Genomic DNA, 18,380 nt, shown 5'->3' with positions numbered 1-18,380 from the left:
CAAAAAGTTATTTTTGTTACGAGAAATTTGAAACTAACATAAATGATTACAGTGAAACAAAAAGTTAGCCTTTTAAAATATGTCAAATCAACAATAGAATATTATGGGATATAATTTTAATATTTGAGTTTTGAGTGTTGGAGGAGAACAAGAAAGTGATTTAAAGATGTGGAAAGTGAAAAAGTTATTAGCATTTAGGAATGGGAGTATGGGACCCTTGAATATTTTGGGTTTAACACCACATTTTAGCACTTTTTATTAAAAAAAAAAAACTAAAAAAGCATGAAAATCGGAACTGGAACTAAAAAAAATAAAAATAACGCTAACCCAGGGATTCGATCCCTAGACGCCAAGCTTAATATTGAAGGGAGCAACCACTGGGCTATCTCCTTCACCTTGTCATTGAGGGGGTTCAAAATATATATATCCATATAAATCCAGAAAATTCACCTTATATATACAGTGTAATTTTTTATCGAGGGGGTTCGGGTGAACCCCTGGACAACACGTGGGTCCGCCCCTGTGAGCAATGAGTCTGATCATATTCTATCTTGGTATGCACATTTAAATTCAGGTACTCCATCTCTACATCTGCTCTCTAAAACCTGCCAAGCAACATCATATTGACTTTCTTCCGATTCTAAATATTGCATGCAATTCCAAACACAACTTTCTTCTATTGATGGAGGGTATATTTTGCAATTCACTGAAGCCATTAAAAAAAATAAAGAAAAACATGCAAATCTGCTCCAACGTCATCATTTTATTTATATTTCCTGTAAAGATAACCAATTATTTAATAACGTTAATAAGTACTATTTAAAAGAATTTGTAGAAATAGAGTTAAAATGGAAAATAGACTCGTGTGGATACAACTTTAATTGATTAATTAATTGAACAATCAAGACACCTAAACAACAAAACATTAAACATTCAAAAACTTCTCTCAAATATTAATACGGAGTGATATATATATTGTGAGTAGAAGTCCCAAAAACTCAAAAACTAATTTGATTCGATTTTCGGAAACTTGAAAGTATTTGAAGAGCAATTTTTTAAAATCTAATCAATTTTCACTATTTAATAAATATTTGAAGATAAAATTTTCAAAATCAATAATCAAATGCTAGCTTATTATTTTACCTTGGTAATCTTAAATATAGGTAGGAATCTTTGACATAGCATTTTTTTCTATATCACCTAATACGTGAAAAATGCAACATCTTTTCAAGCGCTCATAATAATTATTTTATTACAATTAAAATGTAATTATATTGTGACCTATCATTTTCAAATTTAAAGAACAAAATTTCGCAAATATACGAATACATATATTAACTTAGGAAGTAAAGTGGCACACAACAATAAGCAAACAAACAACTAATAAATAAAAGGAGGATAATTTTTTTTTACGTACCCATTTGTTGTCTTGATAGCAGAATTGGTGTAAATTGACTTCTCCGTTAAAGGTTATAAATAGAAGATAGATATCTAATATACGTTCATATGAATTTGATCTTTCTTTCTGCATCCGTTACAAGTGAGACATTAATGAGAGTGATAAATATGAAAAATCACTTTATTTTGACAACTGGGTATTACTTTTTTTAAAATTTTAATGACGGTTATATGGCTAAGAGTTTGTTTGATATTATTGATAAAATTGATTATTTTTTGAAGTATTTTTTTAAAATAGCTTTTTAGAAAAGTGCTTTTATTTTGAAAAAAAAAATGTGTTTGACTAATTTGTTTGAAAAGTATTTTTGATAAGTAAATTGTGTTTTAAGAGTCAAACTACAAAAAAAGGACAAGTATCATTGTACTTTTAAAATTAAAATTATTTTACAAAGAGAAACTATTTTAAATATCTATTATGAAAGAAGTAATCAAAATTTTATTTTTATTGAATTAAAATGTACACAATCAATTTTCAGTCAATATTATACATAAATAAATAAATAAGAAAATAAAAAATATTGATATAATATCACATGATGATTCAAAAATATAATTAAAAATATAAAATATAAAATAATAATAATAATAATAATAGTAAACGTAAAAATAATAATAAAATTATTATATAAAAATAAAATACTTAAATGAAATAAGTGATATACTGGTAAATATGTAAATATGAAAGAAATACTTTTGTCTTGAAAACAAATAATGTTCTACTTTTGTTAAGAAGCATAAATTTTTAGCTTCTCTCAAACTGTGAAAAATTGCTTCTGCTTTCATTTAAAAACAATTTTATTGATTTGTCAAACATTATATTTTTTAAAATAATTTTTTTTTTTTCAAAATAAGTGTATTTAATCTTCCAGTAACAATGTCAAACAAACTTTAAGTTACAAAGTACTTCACTTTCTACTAAATATTTATATTTAAAAATAAGAGACGTGACAATAGTTTTTAAAGCCTTTTTTAGATGAGAGCATGAGGCTAATGTTTCTTCTTGTTTTTAGAAAAAAAAAAGAGTACTTATTTTGGAACAAATTAAAATGTTTAGAAAATCACTTAAGAGAAAATAGGATCATTTAAAAATTACTCTTAGATGTTCATGATTTAGTATCTATCCAATCATATTGAATTTGTATTTATATTTGATTATTATATTATTGTCTTTAAGGGTGTATTTAAAAGTAGGAGACTGCGTTTTACTCTAGTCTCCATGTATGCACGTCGGATTAGCTACCAAACAAACCTAAGAATCCAAAGCCTAAAAAACACTTTTTTCTAAGCTAAAAATCTAAAATGGTTATCAAAACTTTTGTATGCCAAAAAGGAAATAGTTCACATGTGATATAGTAACGATTTAATTATGTGATAATGAAAGGAAAATCATTTATTAATGTCCATACAATTTTAGAAAGTCTATTTAAAAGAGAGAGGTTGACAAAATGCTATTTTTTTCTTTATGGCTGAGCACTATTGCTTAAGGCTACTTCTTATGGCATCACTCAATTACTTTTTAATTGATATTAAAGCAATTTCCTTTTTACTTTCATATAGATATATATATGTTACTTTTGATCCTATCCGTTAAAATTGTATATTTTATATATATTCTTTTACTTTACCCTCGTTCTCTCCTAAATCATCCCCTCTCTCTTTTCGTCAAAATTACAAATACTGATATTGGCCCATTTTTGTGGGTTAAAATTTGCAGGAGAAGAAATTTATTTTTTGTATAAATTTGTATAGTGTATAATAGTGTAAAAGAGTGTACTTGTAACAAATTCAAATTTCTTTACTATATAAATAAAAGAATTGGAATGTGATTACAATTTTAGAATCATAATTGCAATACTTAAACAACTGAATTACAATGGAAATACTGAAATAACAAGTAACTAAGATAGTGGTAAGAATTTGGATGAGAAACTTAGACTCTAGAAGAAAAAGAAAGGAACAACGTTTTTCTTCAATATGCATAAACCCTTCATTCCAACTCATTTGCCCTTTTAATCGAATGCTAATTGGGTTGGGATCCCAAATTAGACACTCCAATATTTACTCGGCCCAATAATTCCAACTAAATTAGTCTTCACCAATTCTAGTCCATAGACCCTTATATATACAACTCGGTTCACAACATAGTTATGTACAAATTAATAATACATAGATTAGCCAGGAGGGATTGATTTTGACCCTGACCCCAACAATCGGTTGAGGATCCAAACTCAACACCTAATCTGAGATCTGACCTTGACTTTCCATCCGAATTAGACTTCGATATCCCATCCTAACACTTGACTCGAAACCCGATTCCGATATTTGATTTGTGATTCAACCGCGAATTCTGACCCGGAACCCAATAATCAAATTGTGAGTTGACTCCATCCTGATTCGAGACCAGAAAGTTAGGTCTCGGATCGAGGTCTGAAGTCGGATCCGAAATCAAGAATTAGGAATTGGATTCCAGATTAGTATCGGAAATCAATATCGAGACTTGAGCTAGGGTGAAAAATTGAGGTGTTAGATCGAAAAAGAGTTTTGAAAAATATTTTTCGTACTTTTTGGAGGCAAATCATTTTCTTTAAATTTGAGAAAACTCAATTTATTTGAAAAATATTTTAGCCAATCAAATATGAAATATTTGAAAAATATGTTTTCCTTCCTACCAAACCCAGTTTAAGGTAGTTTCAATTTCAGGGCACAGATGCAATAGCGATAATTTGCATAGAAAATCTCCCAAAAAAAGTTGCATTTAAAGTGTGCACATGTAATTTAGCTGTGTTTGTCAATTTTCATAATAAATGATTGTAACAGAATATTTAGAATTTACATTAAAAGAATGGTCCACATGTGATATAGCAATAATTTAATTATATGATAATGAAAATTGAAAGGAACCATTTATTAATTAAGAATGGCTATTACGAAGAGAGAAGTTGACAAAATTCTATTTTTTCCATATAGAATACAATTTGTAGGTATTTGTTAAGTGTAGCTATGAATATATTAGAACTACACAGATTAGTTATAAGGAAATTATGTATGGATCAGTTATAGAGAGTATATTTATTAATTTATTATTTATTTCACCATCTATATTTCATGAAATAATATATGGATTATCTTATATATGTATTAGTTATATAGATTTTTAAATTACCAATCAAATATCGTATTAGCTTTACATTTAAATAACTTACATTCTAACCAATTATCAAATATGATATCATATATACACGATTTATAATCTGCAAAATCACACCAAATATATAAAAAGTGTTACAAAAAAATTTAAAACTTAACTAGGCGGACGAAAACAAAAAATATGACATGAATAGCTAGGTTAGTGAAGGATTCGGATATTTGCTTATAAATAGAGGTGAAGTCAAACATTCTCATTCACCCTTACTTTAATTATCCTCATAAGCATAGCATTATTTGCTTTCTCTTAATTTCAGCCCTTTTAAAAAGAAGAATCGTTTTATTTTGCTGATAACATGTAATATTCGTTTCTCTTTTTCTTGTTTTGATTTTAGCTTGAAGAAAAATGAATACGTAATTTCTTGCTGATAACATGTTATAAATAATTTCTTGTTTATGTTTGTTGTAGGATGAGAACATTATTTGCGTTGGTTTTGGTAGCAGCAATGTGTGCAACTGTTTTTGGCGTCGGAGATGATTTATACGTCAATATGACACTACTCCAAAATGCAACTGCACAAGGCGCAGGTAATTACTGATGAAGTACTAACTCCTTGTTTGTTTAATTAATTGTATCAATTAGTAGTATTTGTTCGTTTGATTAACTATTGGAGTTAACAGTGTGCTTGGACGGGAGCCCACCAGCTTATTATCTTCACCGGGGATTTGATTCCGGACTTTCCAATTGGATTGTCTTTCTTGAAGTAATTATCTTTTATAGTCTTCCATTGTACATTTTATATATTTTACTTTTAATTGTTGTGGTGATATAATATAAATATGATATGATATTTTACCTGTATAGGGTGGTGGGTGGTGTGAAAGCATCTCCGATTGTCAAGGACGTAAAACTACAGAAAAAGGTTCTTCCAAGTATATGATGAATCAAACTAATTTTCTTGGGATACTTCATAACACTACCAAACTAAACCCAGGTAAAACTGCTCATATTTCACTTTTTTTTTCTTTATATGCATATACAGATTTTTTTTACCCTCTTCTTCTAACTTGAAAAAAATATTGGAATTGTAGACTTTTACAATTGGAACAAAGTTTGGATAGGTTATTGTGATGGATCATCATTTACTGGTGACATCGACGAAGTTGATCCAGTAAGTAATAATATATCTGATATGTCTCATATATATTACTCTAATATAACTTTGTTTCTGATTGAAAATGTTAGGAGAAGAAGCTTTATTTTAGAGGAGCGAGAATATTTAAAGCTGTTATGGATGAATTATGGTCCCAAGGAATGCAAAATGCAAAGAATGTAAGATTTATTGAATCTTTATAATTACAAGTCATGTAACACAAACTAATAACACAACACATGCAATTAATGTTAGGCAATCTTGAGCGGAACTTCTGCGGGAGGGTTGGCTACGATCTTGAATTGCGACAAGTTCAAGTTCTTCTTTTCCAGTGATGTCAAAGTTAAGTGTGTTGCAAATGCCGGCTTCTTCATCAATGCGTGAGCTCTTCTTCCATTTTATTAATTATTTATATATTAACTTATGTTTGCCTCCCATTTTGAAACTAATGAAATGTTTCATGATTTTATTTATATATGCAGCAACACAATCTCCGGTACTCCAAATATTCATAAGAAGTACCAACAAGTTGTGGATTTACATGTGAATTCCAACTTCTTTTTTGTTATATGTACTAAGATAATTCTATTTACACAATCTATATATACTTATTTCTTTTTCCTATCATTTCAGGGATCGATAAAGAACTTACCTCCATCTTGCACATCTACAATGGAACCAAGTCTGGTACATAAGTTTTGGAAACAAAACCCTTTTCCATTTGTTGCATTCATATTGCCCTCTAATTATAACATTAGTTTTCCTCCTTGAATGATGCAGTGCTTCTTCCCTCAGAATGTTATTTCATTCATTGAGACCCCACTTTTCATAATCAATTCAGCATACGACGCTTGGCAGGTCAAGGAGACAAACACTAGTATCTCTAAGTTCTATGAAATTTATTGGTAATTTTTTTCTCAAACTAATCCTAAAAAAACATATTCTTTCAGATCAATAACACTTTGGTTCCTTCAAACCTCGATCCTCAACATATCTGGGAGCATTGCAAGGTTCGAATAAGTAACTGCACATTGAGCCAACGTACAACTATTAAGGGTTAGCATTTTTTTTTGTGATCAACTAATTCATTACCTTACAAATCACACTAATATAGATAGTTTTTAATTATTTGTTTATTTGTCTTTTTTTCCCTTTCTACTATAGCTTTTGGAGTGGAGTTCTTGAAGGCATTTGATGGACTCACCCCTTGTAATACTAGGGGTTATTTTATCACTTCTTGCCATACTCATGCGCAAATTGTAACGCTGGGCTATTGGTTCAGTACTTCTTCTCCAAGAATACTTAATAAGGTAATCGTTTTGTTTTATCTGTATAATATTTGAATACATGCACTATTTTGGTTTTTGAATTAAAATTTATGAGTTAATACGTAACATATTTAGTTTTTATAATTTTAATTGTGCAGACAATTGCAGAAGCTGTGGGTGATTGGTACTTTGATAGAACAGGGCTTCATCAGTATATGGACTCATACCCTTTTGCTAAAGACTGCTAGTAAAGCTAAATGTTGTGTTGAGCTATATATGTAAAACTGACTCAGTATGCTATTATCATTATATATCAATGAATAGAAAAGACAAAGCTTTTTTTAGATTACAAATATTGTTGACAGTGAGGTGCTAGTCATATTCTAACTTGTGCTACATATATAGTTTATCGAAATATTTTCTGTTGCTCTGTATTTTATGAATTTTGGCAAAATCACTCTTTAATTAACGAAAGTACGAGGACCCTGTTTTGCTCCATTTCTTATAATTGCAAAATTTTAATATCAAGAGAGGGCAAACTTGTCTAATCATATCTTAACTATATTGAAAAATAGGTTTAGAGAATAGTAATACGACATCAATACACAAGTGATAGGTATAATTTCGTAAATTATAAAAAGAGGTCAGTGTAAATGTGTAATGAAGTGAAACTTGAAGGGAAGGAAATGGAGTTTTGACACAATTAGGATGACAAAATTAAAAAATACCCAAAGATTCGAGATAGAGTATAATACTTCCGTTGTACAAGAACAAAGGTGACATTCAAAATTGAAACTACTTATAAGAATATCAAGTTACTAAGTCACACTATGAAAGTTTGGAAGAGGGTGGTGGAGATGAGGGTGAGGAGGAACGTGGAAATTTCCGTGAACTAGTTTATATTCATGTTGGACGCTCAACTAAAAAAGTCATTCATCTTGTAAAGAGATTAATGGAGCAGTACAGAGAATTTTTTTTTTACACATAACTGTTAATTGACTTAGAAAAGACTTACAACAAATTCAAGAGAGGTTCTATAAGATGCTCGGAGATTAGAGCATTATAGGTATTATTACTATTGTATATATATCATGTAAAATTATATATTACATGTTTCATTGTTTATATTAAGTTAATCACGAAGTTCTTACCTACCTGAATTTTTCCACACAATAAATCATCATTCATAATTTTTTTGAAACTTCATCTAAAATATTTAAAATGTTATGTCAGAAACTTTTGTTGGCAAATTTTAAAAGAAAGGATGAAAGTTGTCAATTTTTTTATACTAAAATTAAAGAGTGTTTTTTCTTTTTTGGTGGAAAAAAGAATGTTTTCTGCTCAAAAGAGATATATTAAGAATGTAGTTTAAGGTTACATTATAGTAATTCACAGACGATTTTAGCCACTAACTTATCAAAACACTATATATAAGTTATATGTACAGTGCAATTATGAATTAAAGACACTGTTGTCATTCCTGAGAATATGAATTAAACCAATTTCAAAGACTTCCTATGCAATGATATATTGTCCACTCCGACTTGTTTAGATGGGTTTATAAGAAGTAACTTATAAATCAAAAGTTAATAGTCATAAGTAAATGGTACTCTATTTTTAACTTTTTGACTTATTTTAAAACTTTTTTGACCTAAAAATTGATACTTAAAAAGAACCTTATAACCTTTTCAAACACCTCCAAAACTAATTAAACACACTACTTAAAAGTTAAAATAATCTTAAATAACTTAATCATAATTGGCACTAATACCATTCTAAAAGTGATTTTACCGTGAATTTGAAGAAGTTGCCTATGTAAAATAAGAAATATTAATGAAAAATATTTATATTTGAATATGTACATTTTAATTCAATAAAAATAAAATTTTGATTAATTTTCTTATAAAAGATATTTAAAATAGTTTCTTTCTATAAAATAATTTTAATATTAAAAGTACATTGATACTTATTTTATTTTATTTTTGTAATTTGACTCTTAAAAGCATGTTTTTAAAAAGATTAGTCAAACACAATCTACTTATCAAAAGTACTTTTCTCAAAAACTATTTCAAAAAGTAGTTCAAAAAATAAATATTTTTTAGCATTAATATCAAACAGACTCTTAGTCATATAACCGTCATTAAAATTTAAAAGAAGACTAATACTGAATTGTCAAAATAAAGATATTTTTCATATTTATGACTTTTCATTAATGTCTCACTTGTAACGAATGCATGAAGAAAGATCAAATTCATAAGAACATAATTACATATCTATCTATTTATAACCTTTAACCTGATCTTCGTAAAAGTCAATTTACACAAATTCTGCTATCAAGACCAAAAATGGGTACGTAAAAAATATTAATCCTCTTTTTATTTATTTAGTATTTATTAGTTGTTTGTTTGCTTATTGTTGTGTGCTACTTTACTTCTTAAGTTAATATATGTATTTGTATATTTGCGAAATTTCATTCTTTAAATTTGAAAATTGTAGGTCGCAATTACATTTTAATTGTAATGAAATCATTATTATGAGTGCTTGAAAAGATGTTGCATTTTTCAGGCATCAGGTGAAATAAAAAAAACTGTTATGTCAAAAATTCCAACTTTTATCTAAGATTACGAAGACAAAAGAATAAGCTAGTGTTAAAATTTTATTTTCAAATATTTGTTTGGTCTTGAAAATTGATTAGATTTTTAAAAATTGATCTTTAAATTAAATACTTTCAAATTCCCAAAAATCGGATAAAATTAATTTTTGAGACTTCTACTCACAAAACTTAAAAAAATTAAATCAAGTGAAATAAATGTTTAAAAACAACTTGAAATTTTTTTTTAAAAAAATCAACTTATTCAAAATTTATGGTCAAATAGGACCTTAAGGAAATAAGGGCAATGATGACATTTGGGCACGAGAAAAAAATATTGGGATTCCACTTTAAGAACCAAATTTGAAATTAAAAAATAAAAAATAAAAATTGAAATAGTGTTCGTGCTTGATTGAAAAAATCTTATATATATTACTCCGTGTTTTTATTTTTTATTTTTGAGAAAAAGTGATTATCAATGTGAGGTTTTTTAATATTTGAAAGGAGTTTTTGAATATTTAATGCTTTGTTGGTTAGGTGCCCTTATTATTCAATTAATTAATCAATCAAAGTTTTATCCACATTCCATATAACTCTACGTCTATGAATTCTTTTCAAATCGTAGTTTAAGAAATTTATTAACGTTATTAATAATTGGTTGTCTTTACAGGAAATATAAATAAAATGTTATTGACGTTGGAGCAGATTTGCATGTTGTTCTTTATTTTCTCAATGGCATTAGTAAATTGCAAAACATATCCTCCATCAATAGAAGAAACTTGTGTTTGGGAGTGCATGCGATATTTAGAATCGGAAGAAAGTCAATATGATGTTGATTGGCATGTTTTAATGAGCAGATGTAGAGATGGGGTACCTCGATTTAAATGTGCACTCAAGATAGAATATGATGAGACTCATTACTCATAACACGATAGAATTGGTTTATTTGTTTTGATAATAACCTTTTCTTTAATTTATAATCTCATTTTGATAGTAATATTACTTAAGATAAAATTGCCGTACGTACTCAAGACTAATTTCACGTGTGTCGTCTTTCAAATATGAATAATATCTCAATTTATAGGAAGAGAAATTATCGTACTCAAGACTCATCCGAATCAAAGCAACGTTCTTCCTTTACTCAAAGGAAAAAGTTATACTTGCATGGTTATATTTTTGTGGGTTAATAGTGATGGGTTGGATTCTCTAAATCTATATAATTTTGGGTTAATTACATCCTCTACCAAGTCAACAAGCTGAGTAACTCTATGGTACAAGGAAACGGGACACTTTCTATAGACCCTCTTAGCCACCACAAAATCACCAACAAGAGTAGACACAGAAAAAGGTTCTAACAACACATCGGGGAACACATCAAACCTCATAACCCCATATGGCATCACAAAAGACAAGGTAGCACGGGGATAAAGTAAAACATATACATCAAGTTGAAAAACTTTCAACATACCGATAACCACATGTAACGACATGTTTTCGTCGTTATAAAAAAGCCAATACGAAAAGAATTTGTGTTCGTAAATAACATGTCATAACCATATGCCAGAATATCACTCTTTATATGACTTTCGTGGATTGAGATATAAGTACAACGGATGATTTGATTAATCAATTCATTTGTTTATAATTGTATGACACAAATTTCCTTTATTAATAATATATGTATATGATCGTGTCTTTTCATGATCTCCGATAGTCTTTTATATATAAAAAGTAATATAGTAGTAGTTGGGTTTTAGGCTTTTGTGTGTTCAAGAAGTTGGTTTAAATGCTTAATAATAGCCTTCACCCAACTCTTAATTTGTGATAGGTAATTATAAATTATTTACTCACATGTATAATATATATCTTGGGGGAAATTAAGATACATATATACACTCAAATATAAACATAGAACTTAAAATTAATAAAACTAATAAGTTGCATGTTGATATACGGAATACACACGTCGAAAAAAAACAAGATATTATAAGAGAGAAAATGCATAGATGTGTTGAGATTAAAGATATTGCATGTGGATATATTACAACTTTTTGTTTATCCATTTACTTTTTAACATTAATAATAATTTTGAGTAGATAAGAAAACGTGGTTGATGATAATAAAAAGATTTCTTTGGATCTAAAGACGTGCAGGAAAGTCACATCACATACACACTCTCATTCTTCAAGATTCATGAATTCAACATCTAACTAAATCAAAATGTCTTTTAATTTAGTGTTATTAATTGTCAAGTATGTTACATGGACTATTGAAACTAAAGAGTTATTCTTTTTTCAATGGCCTAAAAAGGAAAATAGAACAAACAACTGAAACAAAAAGAGTATAAATGAGTGTTTGACCATGTTGTTAACTAGAGTGTATAGTTAAACAAGTTGTTATGGTTAACCTAGTCAACAGTGTTAGTTACAGTTAGTGAAAGTTAGTTAGAGGTAGTTAGTTCTAGAATCTTCCTAATAGCAGCTACATACACATGTTAAGTGTATGCTATAAATACTCCTTAGATTGTAACTAACTGCTCATTCAATAGAAAATATTTTTTAGTTCAATTACTTTTTCTTCTACATAACTCAAAGCTCCATTAATGGAGTTTATCATGGTATCAGAGCCTTGGTAATTCTGAGGCTAGTGTATTCGTTGTCCAGCATAGAGTAGTGCTTAGGTTCTCAGCTGTGTCTCCAGTAGAATCGTGAATAAGCATCTTCCTCATCAAACAATCTAGATTCAGAAAAAATAGATTGCTCATCAATGACAGTCACAACTGAAGATGGATCAAGGTCCTTAGAAGCTGGAAATCTCAATTCAAATTCAACTCATGTAGCTCCTGCAATCAACTACATAACTCCAACTATTGACCATAATCATCCTTTATATCTTCAACCTAGTGATACTCCAGGTAGTTCCTTAATCTCCTTACAGCTTACTGGCACTGAGAATTATGCAATCTGGAGTAGATCCATGAGAATTGGACTCCTAGGTAAAAGTAATTTAGGTTTTGTTGATGGTAGATTTCCTAAATCTCAGTTTGCACCTGAACTGTTTGATATTTGGGAAAAATGTAATGTTGTAGTCTTATCTTGGATTATGAATGCTGTTAGATCTTGTCACGACCCGAGCTTACACCCTGGACGTGGCCGACACTCGTAGACCATTGCCGGTTCCCAAGCGAACCCTCATCATGGCTGACTATAAGCGGAAAACTAATTCAAGCATACAAAGCTTAAAAATTGAAATAAAAGTTCATAAAACTTAAATACAAACTTTAAGTCCAAAGAAAACTATGTATAATAAAATATATACAACTCGCCATAAAAAGGCAACTTTAGTCTTTAAAACATTTAACAAAATAAATGAAAACTTCTAAAACTCTACTATCTATCTATGAAGCTTCTAACTGATAAAGATGGAAGTTGAGACAAGACCCATGACATCCTAACAACTAACATAACTAAAAGGTAAATGAAGTCCTCCGGAAGCAACGATGCTCACAATAGTTAACTCGAATTCTCAGATGTATCAATGAAGCTCCTATTGGTGATCCTGAATACATGTGTCTGCATCTTGAGAAGATTCAGGCCAAATGGCTCAGTACGTGGAATGTACGAGCATGTAAGGGGAATTCTAAAACATAAACATAAGCTTGAACTTGATAAAAAGGAAACATACTTACCTCTTCTCAACTCACTCAACTCAAAGAAACATAGCTCAACTCAATGATAAGATATTCAATTCAGAGGTATTGTCACGACCCAAGCCTAGGGCCTAGACGTGACCGGCGAATGGGGAACCCGAAGGAACCCCAAACAAGCCTCATAGCATATCATTACACATCCTTGGTCGCGGAAGCAATTAAAATGACCATAAGCGATAAGCATAATCAAGGGGGAAATCGGGACTAAGGGAGCAAGAAAAAAAAAGAAATGATACATAAATACCATAGATGAGTCAAGCTTAAGCATAATACACAACTTGTCCAACATCACCTCTAAACATGAGTACTTTAGCGGGGGCCAAGACAAACAACCGGGCTCACCCTCATAGTCAAAACATAACTAAAAAGGAAAAGTCTTATACATAGCAAAAGATCATGAGCAACGTCCCTGGAATGGAGGACTCACCAATAACCTTGATAGGAAATCGTATTAGCCACGCGGAGGAGGAGGGTCAAGCGGTGCTCCGGTCCCTACATGGTGACATCATGTAGGCATAGAGTATGCGTTAGTACGTTTGAATGTACTAAGTATATGGGATGCAATGCAATGCTACAATAGATGGACATCATAGGAAAAATGCATAATCATACCCGATAGATAGCACATAAATGAAATGATATATATAATGACGCTTACATAAAAATCATATTTAGTGGGACGTAGTACATGTGTGGTGAGTGACCATCAATATAGTATTTCCAAGGCCTACCACCCCCTTGGAGAGGCGAAAGAGGTACAAACCCCTCAATGTGGTTACCCGGGCCTACCACCCCCCGAGCTAGGGACCAAGGTACAAACCCCTCGATATGGTTATACGGGCCTACTACCCCCCGTACTAGGCAACCAAGGTACCAACCCCTCGATACGGTTATACGGGCCTACTACCCCCCGTACTAGGCTTGGTCGACTCACAACACTATATTGAGAAAATCATATACATGTATCCCTTTCATCATCATTTCAATAATTATATAATCATCCGACTCATAGGATGTACATTGGACCTTCCATTTCCTATGAATTCTATAAATGGCATTTTATCAAACACATGGTGGGCTATTGTTCATGTAGATAAAATCATGTCTTTCAAGAGTACTAAGTCCAACCAATTCCGAAATACATATAAATCAGCCCACCAACAACATACATATATATATCAACCTTCATAATTTGATCATGGAAGCATGAAAACCATAAACATCACATAATAATTCCATTTCATGATAATATGCAAAAATAGACCATAATAGAATGTGTAGTAGTAATTCCATAATTCAAGAGTTCATAAATGATCATAAGGACCCATAAACTTGAAGTAAAATAGAGGATAAATAGTTGGACTTGTGGAAAGGAAGGTTTCCACAATCAACCCACATACCTCAACTTTGGAGAATCTTTGATGAAGATTGGAATGGAGAATTGATGCTTGAGATTGAGTCTTGAATCCAGAATTAGAACTTGAGATGTTTGAATTTGGTTGAAGATCTTGGTGGAATTTTGGAGAGGGATTAGTGAGTGTTTTTGAGTGTTTTGAAGCTAGAAAGAAATATAACTAAGTATGGGACAATCCTCTTTTTTATAAAAGAAAAACGTCTCCAGCCCGCTACAGTAACTTAGTTCACTGGAATTTGCAATTCTGCCCGGACAGGTTTTACCAAAATGGTCATAACTCCTTCATCCTAACTCGAAATGAGGTGAAACCAATTGAATTGGAAAGATAACTCGAAGGGCTTTAATTTAATAGGTAATGGACCTTCAAGTTCCTTGTTTTCTAAGAGATATGCCTCTTTAAAGTTGACCCTCTAAATCGCATTTTTTGCGATTTTCGAATTTTGATACGGTTGCTCTAAAATTCGGGTTAGACCCATTTCCCACTCAATTTGACCCCCTGAATAAGAATATGAAGTCGAATTTCTGAAATTATGCATGGATTTTGAGATATATGAAAATTACAATTATAGGTGTTTCCGAAGCACATTTTCGGGCATTTTTGGGGTCGTTTCAATATCTTCCCCTTCGGAACATTCGTCCCCGAATGTTAAAGAAACATACACGAGGGACACAAACATGGCAATATCAGCCCACATAAGGATGCAACAATGCACTTACACCTTATTTCAAAAACCTCGACATAGTTGTAAAACCACAATGAACTTGTCAACTTAAACATGAATGTATGCAATGACATGGGGGCTGAACTTAAGACCTGAGATTTTATAAAGGGCTTAGATCAATACCTTAGGCTTGAGTGGAGTGGAAAAGATAAGGGTATCGTCTTTGCATGTCCGCTTCGGCCTCCCAAGTAGCACTTTCAACTTGTTGATTTCTCCAAAGGACTTTAACGGAAGCCACATCTTTGTTTCTCAACCTCTTCACTTGTCTATCTAAAATCTGAACCGAAACCTCTTCATAGGTCAAATTATCTTCAACAACACCCACAACATCAAGAGGCACAATGGCATTCGGATCACCCACACACTTCCTCAACATAGACACATGAAATACCGGATGAACCAAATCCATTTCGCTAGGCAATTCCAACTCATAAGCTACCTTGCCAATTCTCCTCATCACCTTATAAGGACCCACGTATCTTGGGCTCAACTTGCCCTTCTTACCAAAACGAACCACACCCTTCATGGGTGACACCTTCAAATAGACCCAATCACCAACTTGGAATTCAAGAGCCCTTCTCCTCACATCGGCATAGGACTTTTGGCGACTTTGGGCCGTCTTCAACCTTTCTCTAATCATCCTAACCTTCTCAAGAGCCTCCATAACTAGATCTGGTCCTAACAAGGCCACCTCACCAACCTCAAACCACCCAACCGGTGATCTACAACGCCTCCCATAGAGAGCCTCAAAAGGAGCCATACCGATGCTAGAATGATAGCTATTGTTATAGGCAAACTCAATCAATGGAAGATGATCATCCCAACTACCCTTAAGCTCCAATACACAAGCCCTAAGCATATCCTCAAGTGTTTGGATAGTCCTTTCGGCTTGTCCATCCGTTTGCGGGTGAAAGGCCGTAGTAAGCTTAACTCTCGTACCTAGACCCCTTTGAAAGGACTTCCAAAAGTGTGAAGTAAATTGAGTACCACGGTCCGATATGATGGATAGAGGAATCCTATGCAACCTTACCAAGTCATGAATATATAACCTTGCATAATCTTCCGCCCCATATGTTGTCTTTACCGGTAGAAAATGAGCCGATTTTGTCATCCTATCAACCACCACCCAAATAGAATCAAAACCTTTTCTAGTCTTGGGTGTTGTGCCGTAATTTTCTTATCTTTAGGAAAATCACTTTTTTGAAATATTCTAAGTATAAAACAATTTGAGAAATACTTAGAAAGAGTCGCCACTTAATTTTTTAAAGAAATTAAGAAAACTTATAATTTTCAAAGATTTAAACAGAAAAATCATTTGAAAATACCAAAGAGGGTTCGGGGTTCAATTTACACTTCGAGAAGGGTTTAAGCATTCGAAGTGTCCGCTAACATGCGGTTGACCTGCGACTTGACTAAAATATATTTGACTATTTTTAGGAAAATAATGATTTGACATAAAAATAATGACTTACGATATTTGATTAACTTTGAGAAAATAATTAAATAAATGACACATTTATTTTGATTTTTTAGAGAAAATGATTCAAAATGGAACAATTGACTCGAAATACAAGTGATTAGAATATTAATAAAACAAGATTAATTAGAATTTATTTTATTCACTTTGAAATAATAATTTAAACCAATTTAATAAATTAAGGCATAAAAATCATTTTTTATTAATTGACTAACCTTTTTGAGAAAACGACTAAGTATGCATTATTTTTTTTTTATTTGATTGAAAAAGTTGACTAACATTTTCCAAGTTTATTTGAGAAAAATTCTTTAACTTGAAAACAATTTTAAAATGAGTAAATGTGATTAAATTAAAAGCATTAAGAACATATTTAATTCATTTATTTATTTTTTTAAGAACAAAAGTATTAAAGATAAAAAATTTGATCGGCTACTTGATAAATAAAATAGATGAAATAGAAAAGATGTATTAAAACAAACCAACACAAAGAAGTAACTCATCTTTTGGGGAATCTAATTAAGTTAATTAAAGTTAGAGTTAAATAAGATTAATCAACACACAATCAAACACTTAGAATAGTAAACGAGATAATGAAATTGGGCCCCTTCTTGGGCCAATTTCGCAGTAATTTTAAGCTTTAATTCAATTCCCGTTTTTGGTATACAACTGATGTATATCAGTGTATATCGGCATGTATATCAGCCCTATTCATGTATTTCTTGCTTCCAAACATATGTATTCCGCCTTGGCCCTGTATTTTCATTTTTTGAACCTGTATATCGATGTATATTTATTATATATCGTTGTATATTTGCCTTTTTCCACCTGCGTTTTTGGCTTCCAAGAGCCCTATTTCAGCTTCCAAACTTTGTATAAAGGTTGACTCGAGAAAGCGGAGAATGCAAGAAATAGGAATTGGGTCCAACTTGGACTCCACCAACATACCATAAATCAAACAAAAGTAAAAGAAGAGGAATTAGAGTCGGACAAGATAAAAAAAAAACAAAAAAGAAAAAGAAAACTTAGCATAATATTCAAATCGCAAGCAAAGAAACTAAGTAGTAATTCACGTAATTAATATTAAATAGATCACCAATTTTATTTTATCTTTTAATTGAAGAAGGAAAAAAAAATCACTTCAACAAATATAAAAGGAAAATAAACATGGACCACTAAAGTAAGTCCTACTTTATGGAATTATCAAACAATACAACTTTATGCACATGGCAAACATTTGACAAGTAAAGTATGCACACTGGCATAAATTATTCATTAGCAACAAGAGTGGATAAATTATAAGTGATAATAGCATATGAACAACAGTAAGCGGGTTTAGCAGCATTCAAGTGAAATAGTTTTGGGACAAAGAATAGCAAAGACACAAAATTAGTTTAAATAGCTATGTGTATCATGATTCTTATATCTAGAGTGAAAGAGCGAAAAA

General features: G+C 30.9%; 1 protein-coding gene across 1 annotated transcript; it reads left to right on the top strand.

Annotated features, from left to right (window-relative positions):
• The first annotated feature begins 5,008 nt into the window (after positions 1-5,008).
• On the top strand, positions 5,009-7,272 carry LOC125843088 (pectin acetylesterase 8-like). Its single transcript, XM_049522319.1, has 13 exons — positions 5,009-5,016; positions 5,072-5,190; positions 5,284-5,366; positions 5,468-5,597; positions 5,695-5,774; positions 5,849-5,935; positions 6,012-6,136; positions 6,239-6,299; positions 6,390-6,443; positions 6,537-6,614; positions 6,707-6,812; positions 6,921-7,066; positions 7,183-7,272. The coding sequence occupies exons 1-13, from the start codon at positions 5,009-5,011 to the stop codon at positions 7,270-7,272; spliced, it is 1,167 nt and encodes a 388-aa protein (XP_049378276.1).
• Positions 7,273-18,380: the final 11,108 nt, after the last annotated feature.

Source organism: Solanum stenotomum, chromosome 10 (genome assembly GCF_019186545.1).
Source record: "Solanum stenotomum isolate F172 chromosome 10, ASM1918654v1, whole genome shotgun sequence".
Lineage (NCBI taxonomy): Eukaryota > Viridiplantae > Streptophyta > Magnoliopsida > Solanales > Solanaceae > Solanum > Solanum stenotomum.
Note: the sequence above shows the minus strand (reverse complement) of the source record. Positions and strands in the feature narration are given on the sequence as shown.

Excerpts from the sequence above, each read along its gene's own strand:
- LOC125843088 (XM_049522319.1), top strand. Across the intron at positions 6,615-6,706 it reads CAGCATACGACGCTTGGCAG|ATCAATAACACTTTGGTTCC; the intron begins GTCAAGGAGACA and ends ATATTCTTTCAG. Across the intron at positions 6,813-6,920 it reads CCAACGTACAACTATTAAGG|CTTTTGGAGTGGAGTTCTTG; the intron begins GTTAGCATTTTT and ends TTTCTACTATAG.